Source organism: Setaria viridis, chromosome 4 (genome assembly GCF_005286985.2).
Source record: "Setaria viridis chromosome 4, Setaria_viridis_v4.0, whole genome shotgun sequence".
In the NCBI taxonomy this organism is placed as follows: Eukaryota; Viridiplantae; Streptophyta; class Magnoliopsida; order Poales; family Poaceae; genus Setaria; species Setaria viridis.
The window spans coordinates 16527383-16551339 of NC_048266.2; the positions used below are offsets into that span (position 1 = coordinate 16527383).

The window sequence follows — 23957 nt, forward strand, 5'->3', positions numbered from 1 at the left end:
AGGCGGGGAACAGTGCAGGGCGGCGCAACAGAGGAAAGCAGTCAGCAGAGGAGGTGGAGGAAGAAGAAAGCTGACCGGTGGAGCCGGTTGTCGATGAGAGCGAGCAAGGTGCGGGTGCAGTGTTGGCGTAAGCGGACGGGCGGCCAGGTGGGCCGGTAGCTGGGCCACGGTGGTGGGGCAATTTCAGCCCAGGCGGGGGCGTTGGCGGGCCCATGAAGGGAAGGAGGCTGGCGCGGTCTATGGGCCGCGCGTGGTTTCAGCCCAGGTGTTTTGTTTTTGTTTTCCAATTTGGTTTTGTATTTAGTTTTCAAATTTGAATTTAGCCAAATAAAATCCAAATAAATCCCACTAAAAATTCAACTCACACATGTATGGTCGTGGCTAAATATTTTGTTCATCATTTTCATTTTCTAGAGATTTTTTGGGAGAGGAGAGGAATTTAAATCTTAATTTTCACACAATTCAATCAAAATTTTTGAAATTTTCACTTTTTGCTAGAATTTAACATTTCACAAATTTGCGGGATGTTACAACAGCCTACCCTCATTTCGGTTCCTTAGGCCTCTGTTGAGTTTCTGAAGCTGGTCCTTTTCTTCATGAGCTTGTTGCACAAGGTTCTGGTACTCGACAGCCTAACCATCATACTTCATAAGAAGCCGGGAGGAGTACTGCTTCTCCTCGGCTAGTTTCTGCTCCAGCACCTCAGCCCACTGGATGGTGTCTCCAATTACTTCGAGAACTCTTGATTTCTCGCGGGAGCGCTGGATCAGTATCTACAACACCGAGAAAAGTACTCGTATAACCATCACGTACCAATTTCAAGATGAAAATCAAGAACAAAAGCAAAGCTTACCTATGTATACTCGAACACTTGGCGATACATGTCCATGAGCATGGCCTCAAACTCCAGAGTGGCCAAGGGGTCAGCTATCAGCGCGATCTTCTCCGGATTCACCGCAGGAGGGAGTCGAGTGTCATTGTGCTCCTCAGCACCTGGTGCACCGAAAGGGACCACCGCTTGGCTGGTCGATGGACCAGCCTCTGACGGCAAGGAGGTAGTCGCCGCGCGACTAGTCAACGGGCCCGCCTCAGACGGCGGGACAACGGCCAACACTTGTAGCGCCCCAGCAGCCTCGGCATCGACTTCTGGCTCGGGGGCAACACGTATAGCCTCGACCTCACCAGCGGCTGCCACCGACACTTAGCCTAGCTAGCTGGAAACGAGAGGGCAGGTCGCATCCGTGAAGCAATTTATATTAATTTAGCCTGGTTAGAATTGGCTCTAGCCTGGCTACAAACTAGTGCAGCCTACCAATCATATGTTTAGATTAGACATGAGCAAACTTGGCCCAGCTCGACCCGAGCCCACCAGGCTAAGCCCAGCCCGTGGCCTTTATAGGGTCGGGCGTGGCACGTATTTTCCCAGCCCGAAAAAAATCTGGGCAGCCAAGCCCGGCCCAATTATACTTTGAATCGTTTTTCAATTAAAAAGGAGCAGGTGGCCCGGTCCGACCTGAAAAAAGCGCAAAACGGTAGGCCCGAAAGCTGTTTGTGCGCGGCTTGGTCACTTGTTTTAGCCCGAATCATTCTGGGCTTTTTGCCGACCCAGCCCGCATTTTGCTCAGATCTAGTCTAGATGTATACAAATACCTATGAATCCAAAAAATTCGAAAGGATGATTTGGGACGGAGGGAGTATTTGAAATCGTAGATTTTTTCATTTCCATGTGAACTGTTTTATTTTTTTAAAAAAATAGGATTGTAAATTTTTTCCAGAGTTATGAGATTGTAAAAATTTCTCAGTACGTTGCTTGAATCTCTGCAACCGAAAAAAACCGCAATGTCTAGCACCACACCGCCGCCCGGCGTACTCTTCCCCTACCAAAGGAAAGGGAGACGGTGGCAGATTGCCGGTGAGGTTAGACGCTGACCAGCCGCCCACCGCGACAGATTAAAGAGCACGCGGTGACGTCTCTGCGGTCACGAACAAGGGGGGAGGGGGGCGAGCCCCTGCGCCCCCTGCCAGGCCTCCGTGCACGCACACGACAGCCAGCGCGATCCCCCCTCCTTAAAACGCCGTGCCGTGCCCATCCGGGGCAGCCGCCACCGCAGGATCCGACGGCCTCGAGGGGCGGGGCCGCCCCAAGCAGCAAGACAACAGAAGCGCCGAAAGGCCGAAACGCGCGGCGGCTCCGGACGGATCGAGCCCGGCGCCGCCTCCGACTCTGCTCCGGTCCGGGGCACCGCCGAGATGGGCGCGGACGGCGGGCTGAACCGGGCGGCGGAGACGCCCCAGGATGGGAAGGGGGGCGGCGGCGACGCGAGGGTGTTCCGGTGCACGGACTACTCGCTGCCGCGGACGACGCTGGCGCTGGCGCTCTGGCTGGGCGGCATCCACTTCAACGTCCTCCTCGTCCTCGCGTCGCTCTTCCTCCTCTCCCGCCGCGCCGCCGCCATGTCCGTCTCTCCCATCCCCCCACCTTATTTTCTTGCACCTACTTTTGATTCGAAAAAAAGTCACCTTTTCCTTCGGTGGAAGAAAAGAAACGGGATATTTTCATCCATCTTGCTCGTGTCAACGTCCGTTACTAACCCGTTTCGTGATGCAGAGTGGTGGCGTTCCAGCTCTTCTTCATGTTCGTCCCCGTCAACGACAGGGACAAATGGGGCCGGAGCATCGCCAGGTACTCTGCTCTTCTTGATCCATTCCGTTTCTAATTGTGGGGATTAGCTTCTCTCTTCCTCCCGGTTTTGAATTGCCAGCATGCGCGCCGTGCAGGTTCATATGCAGACACGCAATGGGTTACTTCCCGATCAGCCTGCATGTGGAGGACTACAAAGCCTTCGATCCCAGCAGAGTGTACGGTGCGTTTCCAATCCTATTTTTCCATTCAGGGATTCTTCAGTCATCATATGCACAATCCAATCCACCAATGGATGGAGTTGATTCTTTAGGCTAGTCCTGTGCCCAAGTGTCAATTTCGTTGCTGACGATAACAAACTGGAGAAAGAGGAAGGGAATCTTTTATTTGCAGAGTTTGTGGTGATAGTGATGCATGTGCTCTGCATTCGCAGTGTTTGGTTACGAGCCCCACTCGGTGCTGCCGATAGGACTGTCAGCTCTTGCTGATCTTGTTGGGTTTATGCCTCTGACTAAGATCAAGGTCCTTGCGAGTAGTGCGGTAAGTCAGCTAAATGCCTTGAGATGAAATGCCATAGGTCAAGGAATTCAGTGACCTTCTAGGGGCTCTGCATGTGACGGTTTGATTTTCAATTTGGTGTTAGGTGTTCTATACCCCGTTCTTGAGGCAGATTTGGACATGGCTTGGATTGGTACCTGCGACGAGGAAGAATTTTTATTCCTACCTTAGAGCAGGCTATAGTTGTATCGTAGTGCCTGGTGGTGTCCGGGAAATGCTTCATATGGATAATGATTCAGAGGTTTGGTTTCTTCATCTGTCGAGGACCCTTTATTGTATTATTCATGCATGTGTAATGTTGCATTCAAACTTCTTATCTGTTTATTTGCCTATGGTCCAATGCAATTACATCAAATTCATTATTTGGCATGTGTTTTACAGGTTGCTTTCCTTAAATCAAGAAAAGGTTTTGTCAAGATAGCCATGCAATCTGGCTGTCCTTTGGTCCCTGTTTTCTGTTTTGGGCAGGTAACAATCTTGCTTTGGTCCATGACGTGCCTTACTTCTTTAAATATAGGTATCAAGAAAACTAGAAGGAACTGAGACTCTAAACTAAGAAAATGCAATTAAAGTTTTCAGTTCATGTCTCAGAAGTTGATATCTTAGTTCCTTACCATCAAAGCAATTGTGAAAAATATTTTTACTGATTCTCTATTATTTTAATCTGGTTAGAGCTATGCATACAAGTGGTGGAGGCCAGGTGGCAAATTGTTTGTCAACATTGCTAGAGCAGTTAAATTTACTCCTATTATCTTCTGGGGAAGATTTGGGTAACTTAATCTCTCATAGTATTCTTTTTTTTTCAGATTAATTTGTTCACTAATATGTACATGCTTGATTATTTTCACTAATTGTTCTTGGAATTAGAAACTTTACATGGCCTATTGACATTTGAATGCAGGACGCCCTTTCCCTTCCCAAGACCTATGCATGTGGTCGTGGGTAAACCTATTGAAGTCGACAAAAACCCCCAGCCTGCAATTGATGAGGTAGGTTCAGAAACATTGTTACAGGCTTATGATTGTTTTCGTGCTACATCACTCTGCAAACCAATCCAAACATATACAAACCTAATTACATGTATCCATCAATTGAGGTGTTGAAGGAAATAAGATTCTGGTGCTGGCACAATGACAATACATTTCATATCTTGTTACTCTTATTACAACGAAAAGCTTTCTTCCATGTTATTGATCTGTCTCAAGTTTCTGAAATCATGTTCCTGGGTTCTGACAGATTAATGAAGTCCATGAGCAGTTCATCATGGCCTTGCGGGAGCTTTTTGAGAAGTACAAGGGAAAAGCTGGATATCCTGGCCTCCATCTAAGAGTCCTATGACATTCCAGCACCGGGCCCAAGTTAGGATTCAGCAATAATGTGGCTCACTCCCTGAAGTTCCAAACTGTGCACTCTGCATGCATTCAGGCTGTAGGCCTGTAGTTACAACATTGTGGAGATGACCATAAGGCTCCTAGCTCCGATGTAAAAACGTGCACCGGATGCTCATGAGTCAGAAAGCTTTTTAGTTGCTTGCTACTTTTAGTGGCTGAAATACATATGTAAAGATAGGTGTGAATACCAATTACGCAATGTTGCATAATCATGAAGATTGGTGAGATATATGCTCCCAGCTTTAATCTTCTGAAATAAAGACTAGTATACCGCCCATGCACTCCTTACAGGCTCCAGATAAGATATGCTGGAGTTTGAGAAGTTATTTCAAATTTTTACAGTTGTGAACTTGGAGATGAATTAAATATAGAATATGGGTTATCCATAGGATATTTTAGAAATCAACTTTCATTGCTTTACTGGTCCATGAACACATATGTTCAAAATGTTGAAATAATACATTTGAAATATTGATTATTTTAAAATAAGATAAATAAGTAATATGTACAAATATAAAAATATACTTGTGGTTTGGAGGAAAAAAAATATTTTAAGCTTGACATTAAAAATAGTTAATTAACCACCAATTCACTTCTAACTAAATTATATCACATTCATGCATATATATATAGTTGGTTGGTTTGCTCTCCCACTTTATTCTTAACCATCTGTCTCTGGTTGCAACTAAACTAAGTTACTTAATGATCAATTATTTAGGCTGGTTTCTGAATGAATTGAATTTCAGGAACATCTAGGAATATTCATTCTTAAGTTGTTCTTTGCCATGATACATTATGTTGCTCTGTCAGATGAAAACAAATAGTACAGTCACTGATACATACTGTTCATTTTGACTGTTTCGTCTTCAGTAATTCTCTGCACAGTAGCACCCTAATCTAGACGGAGTATGTCATTTGTACATTATAATATAGTTACATCTGACATTACTGTATATCATTTCTATATGAGGTACCCATATAAAAACTCGTTCCAGACATCAGGAACGCCAGGGAGGCACCAATGCGTGCAATCTGCATAGCTGGCCGGGTTCGCAATCTGCTCTTTAGTCAGAGGAACGAACTGTCCCCTGAACACCGTAGGATGCCCGTCCTTGCGGTATTCAGACAGCTCAGTGATGTTTAGTATCTGAACATGTATACCTTTTGGCTCCAATGTTTGAAAATACGACTTAGCCTTTGCCATCAAGCTGTAATCTGCAGCTGCGTATCCGTCTTTGTAGATCGGTTCTGTTTCATTGAGACACTTGTTGCTGTCTTCTCCACCCCACTTGCTAGCCCTGAAAACACATATATCGTTTGGATATCGGTGCATGACTTCCATATGAAATCCTGATGCCATGGAGATGTTGGTAATGCACTGTTTGTGTTGACAGAAGATGCAAGGGTATCGCTCTCACCTCAAATGTGTTGGTGATGATCCTACAAAAAAGATTCTAGTCTTGTTCTTATCAATATTCTCACCAAGCCATTCCGTTAGTTTCTTAAGAGCTATCTCGAATCCCTCTGTCATTTCCACTTCATCTAACCTTGCATCACCATCTTCGAATGAACCATACCTGCATATACAAACAATGTTACCTGTATTATTCGTCTTTGTATCTCAGTTCTATGACTTAAGAACTTTTCTGACATGTAAACTTACAATGTGGTGCCAATTGAGTAGGAAAGGAAAGAGGCGTACTTACATGACCTTCATCGTCATGTCATCCCTCTGCTTCCTCCACCATAGGTAAGAATTGAAAACAATGATGTCAGCATCCCTCCAGACATTGGCATGCTTCTCGATTCTGTCAGCCCGTATGATCCGGTAATCCACCCGGTGGATAATGGGGTTGTCGCTGTTGGATTCCACGAGCAGCGGTGACCAGTAGAAATCTATGGTTGCATTGTACTCCTGAAGATAATTATGTGTTCATATCAGCTAACCAAAATTGCTGGTTTGTGTAACCTGTAGTTTTCTGAAGGAATACATACCAATGCCTTGAAGGAGATGAGCGAACCATTGAATACGCGCATCTTGAGCCTGTCGTCAGGTATTGAGGCCTCCACCAAGCACACGAGGGACACCCATTGGTTCCTGTTGACCGAGTCACCCACAAACACCAATCTCTTGTTCCTCAGCTTTTCAAGCAGCTTGATGGCATCGAATCTGTCTCAGAAAGGTAAACCTCAGCCATCATGTGGTAAATACCATGCAGAGTAAGTTAGTATGCCAGATATGATCTATTTTCTACCCTTACAAGCTTATGGGATGGTAGTATGGTACAGATAATAAAATAACAAGCTTATGGGATGGTAGTATGGTACAGATAATAAAATAAAAGGTAGGTAGAAGTTTTCCTCGTTTCTGATCTTTAACTTTCAATTAGTTCGATTAGTTCAAGCAACTCTAAAAGGCTGCTAATCTTACCCCCAATTCCTTCTTTAGGGAAAAAAAAGAAAAAACAAACTCCAACCGTTCACCTAAAACTCCCCTAAAAGATTGGTGACACGGAAAAAAAAAAACCCTCGCCCCGCATATATTCGCGAAGCACGGTCTTCCCCAATCCCGATTCCCGCGCGCGCGAGCAGCCGACCCTTCCTGCGCCCGCAGCAACGACGGCATGGTGAGCGGCGGGGCGAGGGCGGCAGCGCTGGCAGGGCGAGCGGTGGACCGAGGGGGCGGCGGCGATGGGTGGGAGGCGGATGCAACGCGTAGCAAGTCGCCAAGTCCTACTCGATTCCAGCGACAACCATGTTGGCTTCCTCCTTCCACCGCCCCGGCATGGGAAGCTTCTCTTGTTTCCATGGGGAGAAGAACAAGCGGCCCCAGTCGATGCTCACGCCCTCACCGGCGTCCACGTCACCCACCGCATCGAGGAGTTGTACCACAAGGCGGCGCACCGGCTGCCCCTCAGCGAGGTCCCGGGCCTCGTCGGCCACGTCGCCACGGGCGGCCATTGCTTCGGCCTCACCAACCCCATCTCAAACATCATCCTCAACACCATCACGCTGTTGCGCCACCGGGCGGCCCGAGGAAGACCACGCCGCCGCACCCACTCGTGGCGCGCTCCTAGTACCAGATCACCGACCACTCCGAATCTGGCCTCCTCGCCTTCATGACCGCCTACTTCCGCTACCTCGGCAACTGATTTTCACCGCTGGAGATCGCTACGCGAGGGGGCTCCTGGTCACGATGGTGGCGCTGGAGATTGCAATGCGAGGGGCCTCCTGGTCATGACGGCGACTCTGGAAATCGCGACCGAGGGGGCCCCTGGTCACGGTGGTGGGAAAAAAGCAACGGATCCTAATGGGTCCAATACGATGACGTGACCTGTTTTGAACTATTGAGGGGTAATTTTTAGCGATCTACTATTTTTTGGGAAAAAAAATTAGCATAGCCCCCGATACCTCGCTTTGGGGAAGAATTTCTTGGAAACTTTTAGAGTTGCTCTTAGCTGACGACCCTAATCAGATTAGTTTTGCAAATCTCAAAGTAATAGTTGTATTTTGTCTCTCTGCATTACTATCATGTGTTTTTTTTATTCAGTTACGGATCCATTAGTGTTCAGAAGCTTCCGTGAAACAATGCTCTGGATTGGCACAGCCGTCGGTGACACATAAACAATCCTATCCTATCCTTTTGGATTCTTTTTTTGACTCTGATACTGACAGACCACATCTTCAGATATGCTGGAACTTTCCAACTGACAATAGCAAAATTGAGCGAAATCTTAAACCTTATCATACCTTGGAAGGTTGCATCCATGAGGCTGCCATCTCCAGTGCTGGTACATCACATCCTTCCTGCCATATTTGTCACAAGCCACCTCCCGGAAGATGAAGGCGCACTTGAAGCCGGAGTACAATGGCCGGGACACGTTGTCGTACACCCACCGCCCCCTCGACCAGTTGCAATCCTCCTCGCTCGTGTCCACCTCAGTTGCCCCTCCCATGGCTGGTTCTTGGAGTCTAGCTTCAACCTTCACCTGCACTTGTTGGTGTCGGTGCTCGACTGCCATTTGCACTTCCTGGCCTTTGTCAAGGAGGAAGACGATGGAACTGGCTAAGATGAAGAAAGCCACTAAGCAGGTCACGATGCTCCTCGCTCCAACCGGAGTTTGCAGAATCGTCATCTTGGTACCTGCTGTTCTTTCTTCAGAATAGTGATTAGCTCTCCTCTTTTATGGCCACTTCTCGAGTCTCTGCAATGACAGGCAACATGGACACTGACCCTTGGGCTAACCACAAAAAGGTATGTGGTGCCAGGCTGTTTGGAATGCAGTACGGAAATGGAAAGGTTTTGTGTATATACCGGTATCATGTTTGTTCCACAATTGTATTAACCTCTGAATTTGCAAAATCATTTGCAGATTAGTACTATGTGTTCTCCATGTACCATCAACCTTTCACTGGTAAAAAGACAAATCTCAATAAAAACATAAGGATAAAATAGGAGTGTTTATCTGTCACCGACGGCTGTGCCAATCCAGAGCATAGCATCACACCAGCCATTATAGATAGGATTAGGAAGCCAATAAAGAAAGGGCTGGACCACTACTGGGTTTCTCAGTTTCAAAAGATAATGTATGTTTGCATCTCAAACAACAAAAATGGTGATGCTCAGCATCCTTGCCTAGAATTGTAATGCTTAATCTTAAGGCATTAAGCTCCTGAATGCAAATGCCACTAAGCTTGAGTTCTAATCAACCATAATCCCCTATTTCTGGTCATACTATATATAGTAAACCGATATGTGTACTGTCTTTGTTTTTCCCTTAGAACTAAATTTTTTTCAACATTCAAAACTTTTTAAAGCAGGAATTACCCCTGTAAATCAAATTTCACATTCTGTCCAACACTAATACAGTAGTGAGTACTTCAAATATGTAGTTCCCTTCTTTCACCTAAAAATGCAGCTTAGCCGATAGACGTGCAAGTTTTTACGTGATTTTTGCCAGAACCCGTTTAAATAAGAGGACTTTGTTGTGATCAAATTGGCCTATCTGTGCATAATTTGAGTAAACTCAGAATAACTACACCAATACTCCCTCTTTTTAGAATGCGCAAGAAAGCTGCAGACTTTGACATTAAGAAGAAATATCTTCTTTCGGCATAGAAAGAAACGAGTGGCTCCAAAGGAAAAAAAAAAGGGGCAGGTGAAATTCTGTGGTCCCATTTGCTTCATGGAGGGAGTATCATATGTCCTATCCTGTTGGAGTGTTGGGGTCTAAACGATAAATGCTGGGCTGATAGTGATAATATATGTGTGGTGTCTGTTGACGTTTCTTTGCCAACACACGAATTTCACGACCATGCGGCGCGCGGAGGGGCTCGCTACAGCACATCGACGTAGGCCGGTCTGACCAGTTACAGGGACCGGTCTGACCGGTTGTCGGGCAAGCTGATGGTAGACCTTTGAATGTTCGCCCGGGAAGGATCCCGTTGGGGCAGGTGCACACAGGGTTGCTCTAGAATCGTCAAGCCACCTAGAGCGCCTTCAAACATCGTCGAGATGAAGGAAGAACAGCAAGTAATAGATTGGAAAAGCTAGGGCAAAAGAATAAAGAAAAAGATACAAAATAACAAATTGGTTTTTGTCGTTTGGGTTGGATGCCCTCAATCGGCTGAATCCTTTTATATTTATAGGGAGGGAAGATCTTCCCACGCAGGAGTCAAAATCCTAGTACAACTCGTGTTAAATCAAAACTCCTACTCGGATTACACAGAGCCAGACCAGTCAGACCGGTCCGGTCTAACCGGTCTGCCCAGGTGCAGATCTTGCGTAGATCGTAGCTCCCTCATCCGAACTCCAAATCAGACGTTCTATATATGAATCTTGATCTAATCGACGCGATCTACGTAATGGTGGAGTCCAATCTTTATTTGGAGCACTTTGATCCAACCGATCTGACCGGTAGGGTCAGGCAGTCTGACTTGTCTGCACGGGGTGTTGATCTTCCTGAGGGCATAACTCTCTCATCCGAAGTTCAAATCGACCGTTCCATATATGCATTTCGATTATCTCGACAAGAGGTACACCATGGTGAAGTCCAATTTGCATTTTGAAAACTTTTTCCCAAACCGGTCTGACCGGTTGGGAGACCGATCTAAACAGGTCTGACCAGATCTACCCAAACTTGCCACTTTTGGGCGTCAATAGTGTCAATCTGATATGCTTTTACACTTTCTTTTTATAAAATACTACTATTCTACTCCTCTACCTCAAATTATAGGTTGTTTTGGTCTGTTTAGATTCATAAATTTTTTTATGCATTTAAATATATCATATATCTAAATACATGATAATATTTATGATTGTAGAAAAGTTAAAACGATATATAATTTTGGACAGAGGAAGTAAGCTGTACGGAAAGCATGAACGATGAGCAGCTAGCGGTATTCAGCAAAAAATTGGGGGAACGTGCTTTTTCAGGACGGCTGGATGGTACAATTATTACTGCATTGTACACCTATACCAGCTAATCGAGCCTTCGAAGGCTACGGTCCGGTGCGGGCAGGGTTGACGGTTTAGCTGGTTTTTGTAAAAAAAAAACATGAATAGGGCTATGCAGCACGTGTGTTCAAACGCTCAAAAGTGTGTAACCCCTTTTTTTTTAAATGCATGTAAACGACGCATTTAACTGGGCCTCCTATATATCTTTGTTACACGACGGGAAGCCAACACGTCTTACGGCCCATATGATCCACGTGGAGAAAACCACCATTCAGCCCGTCTTGTACGCAAGGCATTCGGCGGCCCAACAACACATGGAGCAGCAGCACACACACTACACCCATCCCGCCGGAGTGGCTGAAACTGAAAGCAGTTCGTAGGCCTTTTTATTTTGTCTTTCGACATTTTAGCAGACTAATTATATATACCAAAAGATCTATGATGTTGTGTCTTTTGAAATTTTAGCAGACATGATTCAACACTATAAAGAACCTAATTCAATATTATACTATTTCAACATTTTTTCACTTTTGGTGTTGAACTAGTACATTCAAAATGATGAACTAATACAATTAGAATTTTGAAATACCTAAATCAACATTTCTTCGAGCCTAGTTCAACACTAAAAAACTAATTCAACTTGTTATGTAAAAATTGAACTAGTGTTTTTAATATATTGAAATTGTAAACTCAAAATGGTGCAATGGTTTGCTACAAATTTTGAAATTTTTAGAAAATAAAAGTTAAATATATATTAGTATTAGAAGTAGTGCAAATGTGCAATTCTACGCATTAGGTGCAGGGCCGGCCCTTGGGGGGGGGGAGGGGGGGGGGGGTGTGCGGCCGCCCCAGGCTTCAAATCCCAGTGGGTCCAAATCCCACATTGCGCATAGATCTAACCACAAAGCTGAGGTTGCGTTGCCCTCATCATTCACTCGTGGGAGAAATGCTAATTCCTCGCCCAAATAAATTAAGGAAAATGCTAAATAGAAGGGCGCAATCAGCGTATCGGCTTACCAAGCACCTATTTAGCCACAGATAGGGAGAGGGTGGCACCAGTGTATATACCTTGGAGGGGTCGTCAATCTTCTAAAGTTCACGGTCTTGATGATGCGGTCGGTGACCTTGCTCTTGTCCAGGAATGACCCCTTAGCGTCGTCCGATGACATCGACCGTCGCCCCCATCGGGCCTCCTGCAACGCGGCTGCCGGCCTGAAGGACGCCGCTGACGACGGGGCCTCTGCCAAGCGGAGGCCCCTCAGGATCAGGCTCCTTGCCGCTGCCATTCGTGGGATATGCGCTGGTGCTTTAGCCTCAGGAGGGGGATCAGAGGTGACGAGGCGCTGCGGCTGCGCTGTACTTGCGGTGGCGACGGCGGTGGCGAGAGGAGGTGGTGGTTGCTGCGGGGCTTGTGGCTGCGGAGCGATGGGGGAGACGAGAGAGAGCGGCATGTTTTAGGCCCTTAAGGCCGTACACGTGGATCAGCTCGGCGGAACGGCGGCTAGGTGGAGATCAGATAGGAGATCGTCAATTCCCTTATGTGATCAGGTGATTTGATTGCCAATTCCCCAATTCTTCATGCCATTAATTATTAATTCACTATCACAAGTTATTTAATCTCAACTGATTTATAATAATTTTAGTACTATGGGCTATCATGTCGTCTAAAAATATGAATCAGGTAACGAGAAAAGGAAGAAAAAGACGTGTCGATGAGTTGATAGAATCACAGAGAGGAGCTATGTATAAATTTTGCAAGAGTAATCAGGATCCTGAGAGTAATACGGATGCTTCGACGAACCCAGATGAGTTGGCAATACTTGTTGTGGATGAAACAACTAATGGGAATCAAGAAGAAAATGTTAACATCAACGTCGATGATAACAGTAGATGTGGATTGTTATCCTAATGCCTCCATTTCTTACCGACTCTTATTTACTGTACCTGTGACTGTCGCATAGGCTGAAAGAAGCTTTTCAAAGTTGAAGTTATTGAAGAACTATTTGAGGTCAATAATGACTCAGGAGAGGTTAAATGGTTTGGCAACATTATGCATCGAGAAGAAATTGTTGGATGAGATAAATTGTTGGATGAGATTGACATCAACCCTATCATAAGTGAGTTCGCATCGAGGAATGTTAGAAGAAACTTTTAAGGTGATATGTATAAATAATTTGATATGAACATTACTTTTAGATACATTTAAGTATTTATTGGTAACATTTCTTATATATTTGTATACTATTTATATTAAAGGGCCTCGAATTTTACTTTCACCCTGGACCTTCCAGATCTAAGACCGGACCGGCCCTGGTTAGGTGTAGTACTACACCACGGTCGCAAACTATTATTGAATTGAATGTACTCTGAACTGAACGTGGTTGAGCAGTAGTCTATTAGTAGTCGTGCTCAATAGTTAGTAATGAAATCTTGTACCACTAGTGTTAGAATAAACTGTACACTTAAGGTGTAGATTAGCACTGGGTAGGTATAATATGGATTACCTATACGGCTGCGGGTACCAAGATGGAATGAAACGTTGCTGGAGGAAGATAACGGGTGCCTTGTGCCAGGAGGCAAATGTTGATCGTGCCATTGCTCGTTAGCACCTGAGTTGAAGTGGTGGAGCCGATGCGGACCATAGTGGATGAAAGCACGGTGCTGGCCTTCCTATATAGGAGCTGTAATATCCGGAGGAAGACACCGGGTGCTTTTTTTTTATGAAAATGGTTCGTACCCACTTTACACGTTGAGTGGACCACACCTACACTGCAATCTGCTTACGCTTTCGATCTCACTTCGCGTAAAAGAGTTAACCTGAGGTTATAATGCTTCCTAGAGCTTGCTATTTAAGTTAGTCTCACTCACTCTCCACTTCCAATTTGGGACTAAAGTCCTAAAATTCTACAGCTACCATGCCATATGCATGGTATTTCAAATTATTGGCCCACTGACCCAACTGACCCATAGGCTGGATGTTACCTCCACCCACCCTTAAGGACTCGACGTACTCGTTGAGAGTTGAGCTAACTTACCCATACGGGACAACGGTTTCCTGGCCATGTCCATTTGCCGGCGCATGTGTCATATAGTATCCACATAGGACCCACACGTCATGCGCATGATACCCGCACATCTAACCCGTACGTGCCCGTGACACAGTTTGGCTTTGACTACCGATTGTAATGATCCAGCCCAAGAAAACACCTCATGCCCACTCTACACGCTAAGTGGACCATACCTACACTACAACCTACTTACGCTTTCATCCTCGCTTCGCGTAAAAGGGTTAACCCGAGGTTGTAATGCTTCCTAGAGCAAACTATTTAAGTTGGTCTCACTCACTCTCCACTTCTAATTTGAGACTAAAATCCTAGAGCTACCATGCCATATGCATGGTATTCCAAATTCATGGCCCACTGGTCTGACCCAACTAGCCCATGGGCTGGATGTTACACTTCTCCACTGATAATTCATCAGAAAAATGCCAAAATGGCTCTGATAGGTACGCCCCTTCAATTTTCTGAACAGTACAGTACTACAGTTAGATGTCACGTTGTTCCTGGGGCCTACATCATGCCACACATTCATAATAAGTTGTGGGAATCAGGATATACATCCTAGTTACACTAGTAGAGAACTGATTTTCGATGCGCCCTCTTTTGTCCCGGTTTAAAGTAGGTCCGAGAGAAAAGGGGGTGCGTCACGGTAGGCAAAAATGGAGGGGAGATTTACTCCCGGTTGGTATTTGCAACCGGGACTAAAGGCCCCCCTTTAGCCCCGGTTGTAACGGCTAGTTCCGGGGCGTCGGTGGGTTTACCCTTTTATCCCGGTTGGAGCCTCCAACCGCGAGTAAACTTTCAACCAGAACAAAAGGTGTTCCTTTTGTCTCGATTGGAGGTTTTAACCGGGATAAAAACTCATCCCCATTATATACCAAGACAGAGGCCTTTCTTCCTCCTCCAGCCCGAGCCAGTCCACCACAAAGACAGAGAGCTGAGCTTCACCTACTCTCTGGTGGTGCCGAAGCAAGGGAGGTGCTGCCCGAATTTTTTTCCCTCATTTTTGTGGGAATTTCACTCATCCAACACAAGTGTTGTGAAGGTTTACTACTTCATCCTCGTGTTACGTTTTGATTTATGCTTTGGAGATGGATAGTTTATTTGTTAGAATGTGATGAAGTAGAAAATGGAGAGGTATTTTGAGCTAGAATGTGAGGGAGATTGATGTGTCATATATAGTATGTATTCTTGCAGTGGTTTAAGAATGTATTCTTTCAATATGATTTTTCAAATCCATACTTGTTGAACTTGCATACCATGTTCATCTCGGCAAGGATGTTCTCCGCCGAGCAGCAACATATGTCAAGGAGGAGGTCCGATTCTACGAGAAAGAGTGGATACGGACATCGTGACCGTGTCCCCTTTTTCGTAGAATCGAACCTCTTCCATGACGAAGTGTGGTGCCGCCCAGTTGAGAACATGCTCGCCAGATGATCACGGTCTTCAAGTTCAACAAGTTCTGCAGGCATACCATGTTCATCTCGGTAAGCATGTTCTCTATGGAGCAGCAATGGACGTCAAGGAGGAGGTTCGATTTTACGAGAAAGAGCGACAACAGACATCGTGGAAGACTGTGTCCTCTTTCTCATAAAATCGAACCTCTTCCATAACGAAGTACGGTGTCGCCCAGTTGAGAACATGCTCACCGAGATGATCACGGTCTTCAAGTTCAACAAGTTCTGCAGTGCTAAGGTAAGAATTTTTGTACATAGATGGCTTCTGCTACTGGAGGAAGTGGTGATGGTGGGGGCGATCGTCGTTCCTCTTTCGGCAAGGGGAAAATCATAGTTGGCCCTCAGGATAAGCCGAAGAAAATGAGCGCGTTGGAGAAAGCAATGCTTCATTATTTGCAGAAATGTCATGAAGAAGCTGTTGTCGCGGGTCAGGAACCTCCTTTTGGTGGTCGTTATGCTCCACCCTTAGTCCCGGGTGTTTCACGTCCACTTAGTACTACCATTTCAGACGGCACAAATAAACCACAGGATGAGGCTGGGTCAGCGGAACCTTCGTCTTCACCGCCCAAGAATGCTTAAAGTCCTCCTAGATAATAACTAGTGGATGGCTTGTCATATTGTATCATGTTGTTTGGATCTTTAATTTAAATATGTGTATTTGTATCTATATCTAAACGTTCAGCATTATTTACACTACAACATTTGGTATGCTTTCAATCGTGAATCCATTTTTAAATGTAATCCATTTTCACGCGTAATCCATTTTCAAGTGTAATCCTTGTTCATGCATAATCAATTTTCACGCGTAATCCATTTTCAAATGTAATCCATTTTCATGCGTAATATAATGCAGATGGACTGGCAATGGATGTATAATGCAGATAAACGGAGCAAGATGTTTATTGATGGCTTGCATTATTTTCTTGAAGTGGCCAAAGTGAACAAGCCAGAGAATGGGTTCGTATGTTATCCATGCTTCCAATGCAATAACAAGGACTATTCAAAGGATTCCTGGGGGACTATTCACAGCCACTTGTTTAGAAACGGTTTCATGCCTAACTATTTGGTTTGGACCAAGCACGGTGAAAGAGGGGTTTTAATGGAAGACGGCGAAGAGGAGGAGGATGATGACAACATTCCGGACTGGGGTGCAGGCCAAACTTTTGCAGATAATACAATGGGCGAGGCTGATGAAGATGAGTTTGTAGAAAATGGCCCTACTGATGACCTTGGTAAGGTGCTATGAGATGCACACAGAGATTGGAAAACTGAGAAGGAAGCAGCAAAGTTGCAGCGCATGATAGATGATTACCAAAAATTGTTGTACCCAGATTGCCAGCAGGGCCATAAAAAACTAGGTACGACACTAGAATTTGTGCAATGGAAGGCAAAAAATGGTGTGTCCGATAAGGCATTTCAGGGGATATTGAACATTGTCAAAAAGCTTCTTCCCGAGAATAATGAATTACTGTCCACAACATATGAAGCTAAATAGATTATTTGCCCTCTCGGATTGGATGTTCAGAAGATACACGCATGCCCTAATGACTGTATCCTCTATCGTGGTGATGAATACGAGAAAATGGATGCTTGTCCTGTCTGCAAAGCGCTGCGGTATAAGATCAAACGAGATGATCCTGGTGATGTCGAGGGTTAGTCTCCCAAGAAGAGAGTTCCCGCAAAGGTGATGTGGTATTTCCCTATAATACCACACTTGAAGCGCTTGTTTAGGAACAAGGCAAATGCTAAGTTGATGCGATGGCACAAAGAAGAATGTATGGAAGATGAGATGATGAGACACCCCGCAGATGGGGCCCAGTGGAGATCAATTGATAGAGCATTCCCGAACTTTGAAAGTGAAACAAGGAACATAAGGTTTGGTTTAAGTACTGATGGATTCAATCCATTCGATGAGTTGAGTAGTGACCATAGTATTTGGCCTGTGACCCTATGTATGTTCAACCTTCCTCCTTGGCTGTGCATGAAGCGGAAGTTCATTATGATGTTGGCGCTTATCCAAGGTCCAAAACAACCCGGCAATGACATTGACGTGTACCTAAGACCGTTGGTTGATGACCTTTTACAGCTCTGGAAGGAAGAAGGTGTACGTGTGTGGGATGAGGATAGACAAGAGATCTTTAATCTACGAGCATGGTTGTTCGTAACCATCAATGATTGGCCTGCACTAAGTAACCTTTCAGGACAGACAAATAAGGGATATCGGGCCTGCACCCACTGTTTAGACGACACAGACAACATGTATTTGAAGCACTTTAAGAAGGTTATCTATATGGGTCATCGTCGATTTCTCCCTGCTCACCTCCAGCTGAGAAAGAGTGGGATGCATTTCAAAGGGGCGCCAGACCATCGTAAAAAAACTGCACATCATAATGGAAAGCGTGTCTTCAAGATGATAAAGGATGTAAATGTAGTCTTTGGAAAGGGTCATGGTAGCCAACCTGTTCCGAACAACGATAACGAACGTGCACCCATGTGGAAGAAAAAGTCAATATTTTGGGAGCTACCTTATTGGGAAATCCTAGAGGTTCGCAACGCAATAGACGTGATGCACCTGACGAAGAATCTTTGCGTGAACGTGCTAGGCTTCATGGGTGTTTATGGGACCTCGAAAGATACATTGGAAGCACGACAGGACCTGAAAGCCATGGGGCAACGAGATGACCTACATCCGAAAAAGAGAGGTAATGGACAACACTACTTACGTCCTGCCAGTTACACTCTCAGCAAGGAAGAGAAGGATACCAGGTTTGAATGCTTGAATAGTATGAAGGTCCCGTCTGGGTACTCCTAGAATATAAAGGGAATAATAAATATGAAGAAAAAAGAGTTCACAAATCTCAAGGCTCATGACTGTCACATGTTGATGACCCAGTTGCTTCCAGTTGCACCGAGGGGTGTTCTACTAGAGAATGTCCGATTGCCGCTCGTAAAGCTATGCACGTTTGTCAATGCGAATTCGCAGAAGGCAATCAATCCATCAGAGCTAGCAAAGCTACAGAACGATGTGGTGCAATGTCTTGTCAGCTTTAAGTTGGTATTTTCACCATCCTTCTTCAATATTAGCGCACCTCATGGTTCACCAAGCAAAAGAGATTGGTATTCTTGGACCAGTATACCTGCACAATATGTGTCCTTTCAAGAGGTTCATGTCAGTCTAAAAAACTATGTTCTTAATCATGCCCGTCCAGAAGGAAGCATCGCCAAGGGATATGGAACAGAGGAGGTGATCGAGTTTTGTGTTGATTTTATTGACTCAATTGACTCGATTGGGGTTCCAACTTCACGCCACGAGGGGAGGCTGCGGGGAATGGGCACCCTTGGAAGAAAATCAAGTTTGAGCAATGATACTGAACACATAATCCACACTACACTGTTCTGCAATAGTCATCCTTTGTGGCTCCGTATATCGAGCAGCACAGGTAGATTCTAGTTTCCAAAAACCCAACGAAATCCGATACCTTGCTTACACATCATCACATGGAAACTTTTCCCTCCTGGTTGCGCCAACAACTTATGGGTATCTCTGAGATTCACCTACAGCTCGCATGGTTAGCTAGGGGACCTGCTAGCACAAACATGAAATTCTAAGGCTACGAGATAAATGGTTATACATTTTACACGAGAGCCCAGGACCAGAAAAGCACGAACCAGAATAGTGGTGTCTGCGTAGATTCCATAGATAGAAACAGTAGCAAGGAGTCGTATTATGATTTCATAGATGAGATATGGGAAGTCGAATACGGACCGTTGTACATCCCTTTGTTTTTTTCAGATGGGTAAAGCTAACTGGCGTAACCAAAGATGAATGACAATAGTGGACTTGAGTAAGACTGGATACAGTGATGAACCATTCGTACTTGCCAATGATGTGCATCAGGTTTTCTATGTGAAGGACATGTCTAGCAAACCCAAGATAAATCCATAAGAGACATGGGAGCCAAAGCACCACATAGTTCTTCCACGTAAAAGAAAAATCATGGGAGTCAAGGATAAAACAGACCAATCAGATGATTATGATCAGTTTGATGGCATGCCTCCATTCACTATTGAAGTTGACCCAAGCATCCTACTATCCAAAGAAGAGACTCCATACTTACGCCGCGATCATGATCAAGGAACTTTCATGAAGAAGAAATTTTATAATGTTGTATTATAATGCGCTAAATTTACCTGACCTTTGTGTAGTACTTGATACAATTTTTAATTTAACCTATGTATGATTTCATGTGTTCTTAAATTTGTTGAGGTGAAGATTTATTAGATAAACATAAACAGTGTTAACCACATACATACATGGATTTTTTTTGCGCGTTGAAATTATTTAATTGAATAATTTCTTGATCATAGCGATGTAGTAAAATAATTATTTTATAGGCTAAACGAATTGGTATAGAATTAATGACTAATTCACACTTATTGTCAATATACTTGCTAATTAAATATATTTTTGCATGTTCAAAATATGTGAAGTTTTTTATTTTTGCATCCTCAAATGCAGTGAAAATATAAATAAAATCATTTTCCAAGAAACAGGCGGGAGATGAATGTGTGGGAAAAGACCTTTTTCTCCCGGGTGCTAATAGAAATCGGGACAAAAGGACCTTTTACCCCTGTTGCCAAAAGCAACCGGGATCAAAGGCCATCCCTTTTGTCTCGGGTGCCAACACCAACCGGGACAAAAGGCCCCCCTTTTATCCCGGTTGACAACTGCAACCGAGATAAAATTGTAGTTTTCATTTCCCGCCGGGGACGTACCCTTTTATCCCGGTTACAGTTAGCAACCGGGATAAAAGAGGGGGCCCTTTTGTCCCGATTGGTGTTGGCACCCGGGACAAAAAAGCCTTTAGTCCCGGGTTCAATTACAAACCGGGATAAAAGGGAAGGGAGATAAAACCCACTGTAGCCTCTTCTAGCCCCACCCCACGCCAGTTATGACACTTAGCCAAATTTTCACCGACGCCAAGATCCCGCGCCCTCCTGCCTGCTCCGTTGCCACCCATCTGCCTCCCTCACCGGCCGCCGTCGTCCTCATTGCCCATCGCCCCGGCCATCGTCGTCCCGCTGCCCGACCGCCTCTCCCATGCCCGGACCGCCTCCTCCTCCATCACCCCGGCCCGCCTCCGATCCTCCTCCGTCGCGCCAGCTCGACCTTGTCGCCGCCGGCTGCCTCCATCGCGGGGCCTCGTCGCTGCCTCCGTCAATGCCACATCCTCTGTCGCTGCCTCGCCCTCGTCTGTCCCGGCGCCTCGTCGCCTCCTCTGTCACACGCGCTGCCTCCATCCCTCGTTGCCGACCGCCTCTGTCCCTCGTCGCCAGCCGCCTCCACCCATTGTTGCTGCGGCCACCTCGCTCCGTTCCCGCCGCCGCTATCCCGCCGCCCCGGCCACCTCGTCGCCCAGCTAGGCACCGCGCGAGGTCTGCCAGGACTAGCGCCGGGAACGAACAGCTGCCTTTTTTATTTTTTAGTTAGAAAATGAATAGATATTAGTAGATTAGTTAGATAATTAATAGATTTTTGTAGATTAGTTAGAAAATCAGTAGAAAATCAATTGATAAATTTTGTAGAAATTCATTCAAATTAGTAGGAATTAGTAGTAATTTGCTAGAAATTCCAATAAATATGTAGAAATTATTAGAAATTTGGTAGAAATTCTTACAAAGTGCTACTAATTTGTTCAAATTTGTATAAACATTCCAGACTTTGTGGGATTCATGTTATTGTAAAATTATTAGGCATTAGTAGAAATTTTGTAGAAATTCCAATAAATATGTAGAAACTAGTAGAAATTTGGTAGAAATTCTTACAAAAATACTACTAATTTGTTGAAATTTGTATAAACATTCCGGACTTTGTGGGATTCATGTTATTGTAAAATTATTAGGCATTAGTAGAAATTTTGTAGAAATTCCAATAAATATGTAGAAATTAGTAGAAATTTGGTAGAAATTCTTACAAAGTACTACTAATTTGTTGAAATTTGTATAAACATTCCGGACTTTGTGAGATTCATGTTATTGTATGATTTCATGTATATACCCTTACGTACATGTAACTAAGGCGATTTCATGTTTGTTTCATTTCGTGTGAGGTTCCTATTTCATGATCGAGTTCTATGATTCATGATTGTCATGTATGATTCCATGTATGTTTCAATCAGTAGTTGAAATGGTAGACGACGAGACCGCAAGGTATCTCATGGAGCAGATTATTGCTGGTGATGGTAGTAGCGACAACCTTCCAATATCGTACACCGATGAAGAGGGTACCCAGGCGTACATGTTCCTCAACATGTCCGACGATGGGAATGAAGAGCCTGAGCCCCAGCAACACCTTGCTGTGGCGGAAGGTTCCGATGAGGTATATATAATTTCTATTGTTTGATGCCACCATTAATACTATGTACTAAATAACGAATCTTGAATTGTTAGCCCTCTGGATCGACGAAAGGGTAGAAGACCCGAGGTCGTACAAAGGTGATGGAAGGGAGGCTTGTCATCACGGAAGTGACAGAAGAGGGCAGGCCGGTTGCTCCCAAAAAAGTAGCAAAGAAGTACGTGAGTCAATTCGGGGCAATCGTAAGGGACAACGTGCCTATCAGCATCAAAGAATGGAAGGGCAAAAGCACTAATCCGTACACGCTCCCGGAGACACAAAAGAATATGCTGTGGGAAGATGTCAAGAGACACTACACATTTCCTGAAGGATATATTGAAAAGGATGTGAAAGCGTGGACGCTAAAGATGGCTACACAATTCCATACATTCAAGAAGATGCTGGATGCCAACTACATTAAGAAGGGCCGAACTTCAGGTTTCATTGTGTGGCCAAAGTTGAGGGACCACTGGGAGGCATTTGTTGAATATAAGAGGAGTGAAGACGGTGTGAAAAAGATCCAGACCAACACTACAAATTCTAGTCAGAAGGGGTACCATCATCATCTAGGGCGAGGTGGTTATGGCACAGTAATTCCCGAATGGAAGAAGATGGAACAGGATCTGATCCAACGGGCTATCATACCTGCAACTATTGAATTGCCCGAACGATCAAAAAATTGGTATTATGCTCATGGAGGCTCCCTGAGCCAAGAGGATGTGACGTTGATATTCAATGAGACAATACGTCAAAAGGCCGAAAGTCTTATGAAGAACATTGAAGATTCTAAGGCTAGGAGGTTGAATGTGGATCGAGAGAATGATCAGCTCACATTGGCCCTCGGTAATCCCGAGCACCCAGGACATTGCCGAGGGTTCGGGGTCATTTCGTGGAAGTTTGCTTTCCGAGGTGACAGCACATCGTACAGAAGCCGCAAGCGAAGAAACGAACAGATCGAGGAGAGCTGGCGGCAGATGCTAGAATCCAAAGTGCAGTCACAAGAAGAAAGAATGTTGGAGGAAATCAATCGTCGAGTGGCCCACGCAGTTGCGGAGTTGGCCCAATCTGGAGCATTGCCGAATCCAAACTACGCTAGCCCTTCTCAACGCCTCTTGAGCAGTTGTGCTTCTACAGGGCTCCCCAATGCATAGACGCCCAGGTTACCCGTAGAGGACCAACGGTTCGCTGTGGATGCCATCACGCAACGCACCACATGTGAGCTGCATGCACTGGTCGGCAACCTCAGTATTAAGGTATACTTATACATAATATTTATGCAATCTTGTCAATTGATCCACGCCTCGGGATCGGAGTTTAATAACTTGTTTACTTCTGCTATATGTACAGGTGGCGTACGGAAGTGCGTTACCAATCCTGGCAGGGCAGAGCAGCCATGGCATAGAGATTCCACCTAGCTACGCCTGCGTCCGCGTAGAGCAGCTTGTTGATAGCCAATATGAAGGCCTAGAGCTCGACCTCCCGAGAGGCGACGGGGAAAGAACACTGACAGATGCACTTCATGGGATCATTCTATGGCGCAAACGCTACATCATCATTCCCGGCACGGAGCCATCTCCTCAGAGCTCAAGACCGCACCCCATAGATCCCCACCATCGACCTTCTCCTCATAGCTCAAGACCGTCATCTCCTGCACAACCTGCTCTAGGACCGTCGCTTCCTGCTCTATCAAGGTCTCCATCTCCATCACATCTTGGTGGTGGGAGCGACGACGACAATAACAACACCCCTCCCCGATCACCGTCGCCGGGACTAAGAGCAGCCCCGATGAAGGAACCTGCAGCACCACTAAAGAAGTCACGAGCACCGCCTCCCAAGCAAAGACAGAGAAAGAAGAAAACAAAGGAGCCTGAAGTGACTCGTAAGGAACGCTGGGAGGCAATGAGTCATGCAGAACAGTGGGCAGAAATCCAAGCAGAGGCCAGTGCGTGGTTCAAGAAACAAGCCGAAGAAAAACAAGCAAGCGAGATGGAGCCACCGCC

The 23957-nt window shown here is 45.2% G+C and overlaps 2 protein-coding genes across 3 annotated transcripts; one reads left to right on the top strand and one right to left on the bottom strand.

Moving 5' to 3' along the window:
- The first annotated feature begins 2018 nt into the window (after nt 1–2018).
- Nucleotides 2019–4867, top strand: LOC117852818 (diacylglycerol O-acyltransferase 2D). Its single transcript, XM_034735095.2, has 9 exons — nt 2019–2456; nt 2609–2683; nt 2779–2864; nt 3075–3181; nt 3285–3440; nt 3581–3667; nt 3872–3969; nt 4101–4188; nt 4436–4867. Exons 1-9 carry the CDS (start codon nt 2251–2253, stop codon nt 4535–4537), a joined length of 1005 nt encoding a protein of 334 aa, XP_034590986.1. The 5' UTR covers nt 2019–2250; the 3' UTR covers nt 4538–4867.
- A 458-nt stretch (nt 4868–5325) lies between these two features.
- LOC117852817 (xylan O-acetyltransferase 13) lies at nt 5326–8795 on the bottom strand. 2 transcript variants are annotated; one of them, XM_034735092.2, is made up of 5 exons: nt 8341–8795; nt 6586–6760; nt 6297–6505; nt 6009–6167; nt 5326–5888 (listed from the first exon to the last, which is right to left on the bottom strand). In XM_034735092.2, exons 1-5 carry the CDS (start codon nt 8724–8726, stop codon nt 5552–5554), a joined length of 1266 nt encoding a protein of 421 aa, XP_034590983.1. In that variant the 5' UTR covers nt 8727–8795; the 3' UTR covers nt 5326–5551. The 2 variants fall into 2 exon arrangements, with proteins under 2 accessions (XP_034590983.1, XP_034590984.1); XM_034735093.2 differs by lacking the exon at nt 8341–8795 and adding an exon at nt 7462–7848.
- Nucleotides 8796–23957: the final 15162 nt, after the last annotated feature.

Bases quoted from the DNA above. Each gene is read 5' to 3' on its own strand.
- LOC117852818 (XM_034735095.2), top strand. From the start codon at position 2,251: ATGGGCGCGGACGGCGGGCTGAACCGGGCGGCGGAGACGCCCCAGGAT. The intron at 3,182-3,284 runs GTAAGTCAGCTA...ATTTGGTGTTAG, and splicing joins AGGTCCTTGCGAGTAGTGCG to GTGTTCTATACCCCGTTCTT. The intron at 3,441-3,580 runs GTTTGGTTTCTT...TGTGTTTTACAG, and splicing joins ATATGGATAATGATTCAGAG to GTTGCTTTCCTTAAATCAAG.
- LOC117852817 (XM_034735092.2), bottom strand. From the start codon at position 8,726: ATGACGATTCTGCAAACTCCGGTTGGAGCGAGGAGCATCGTGACCTGC. The intron at 6,761-8,340 runs GTATGATAAGGT...TTTCTGAGACAG, and splicing joins CATGGATGCAACCTTCCAAG to ATTCGATGCCATCAAGCTGC. The intron at 6,506-6,585 runs GTATGTATTCCT...AATTATCTTCAG, and splicing joins TCATCTCCTTCAAGGCATTG to GAGTACAATGCAACCATAGA.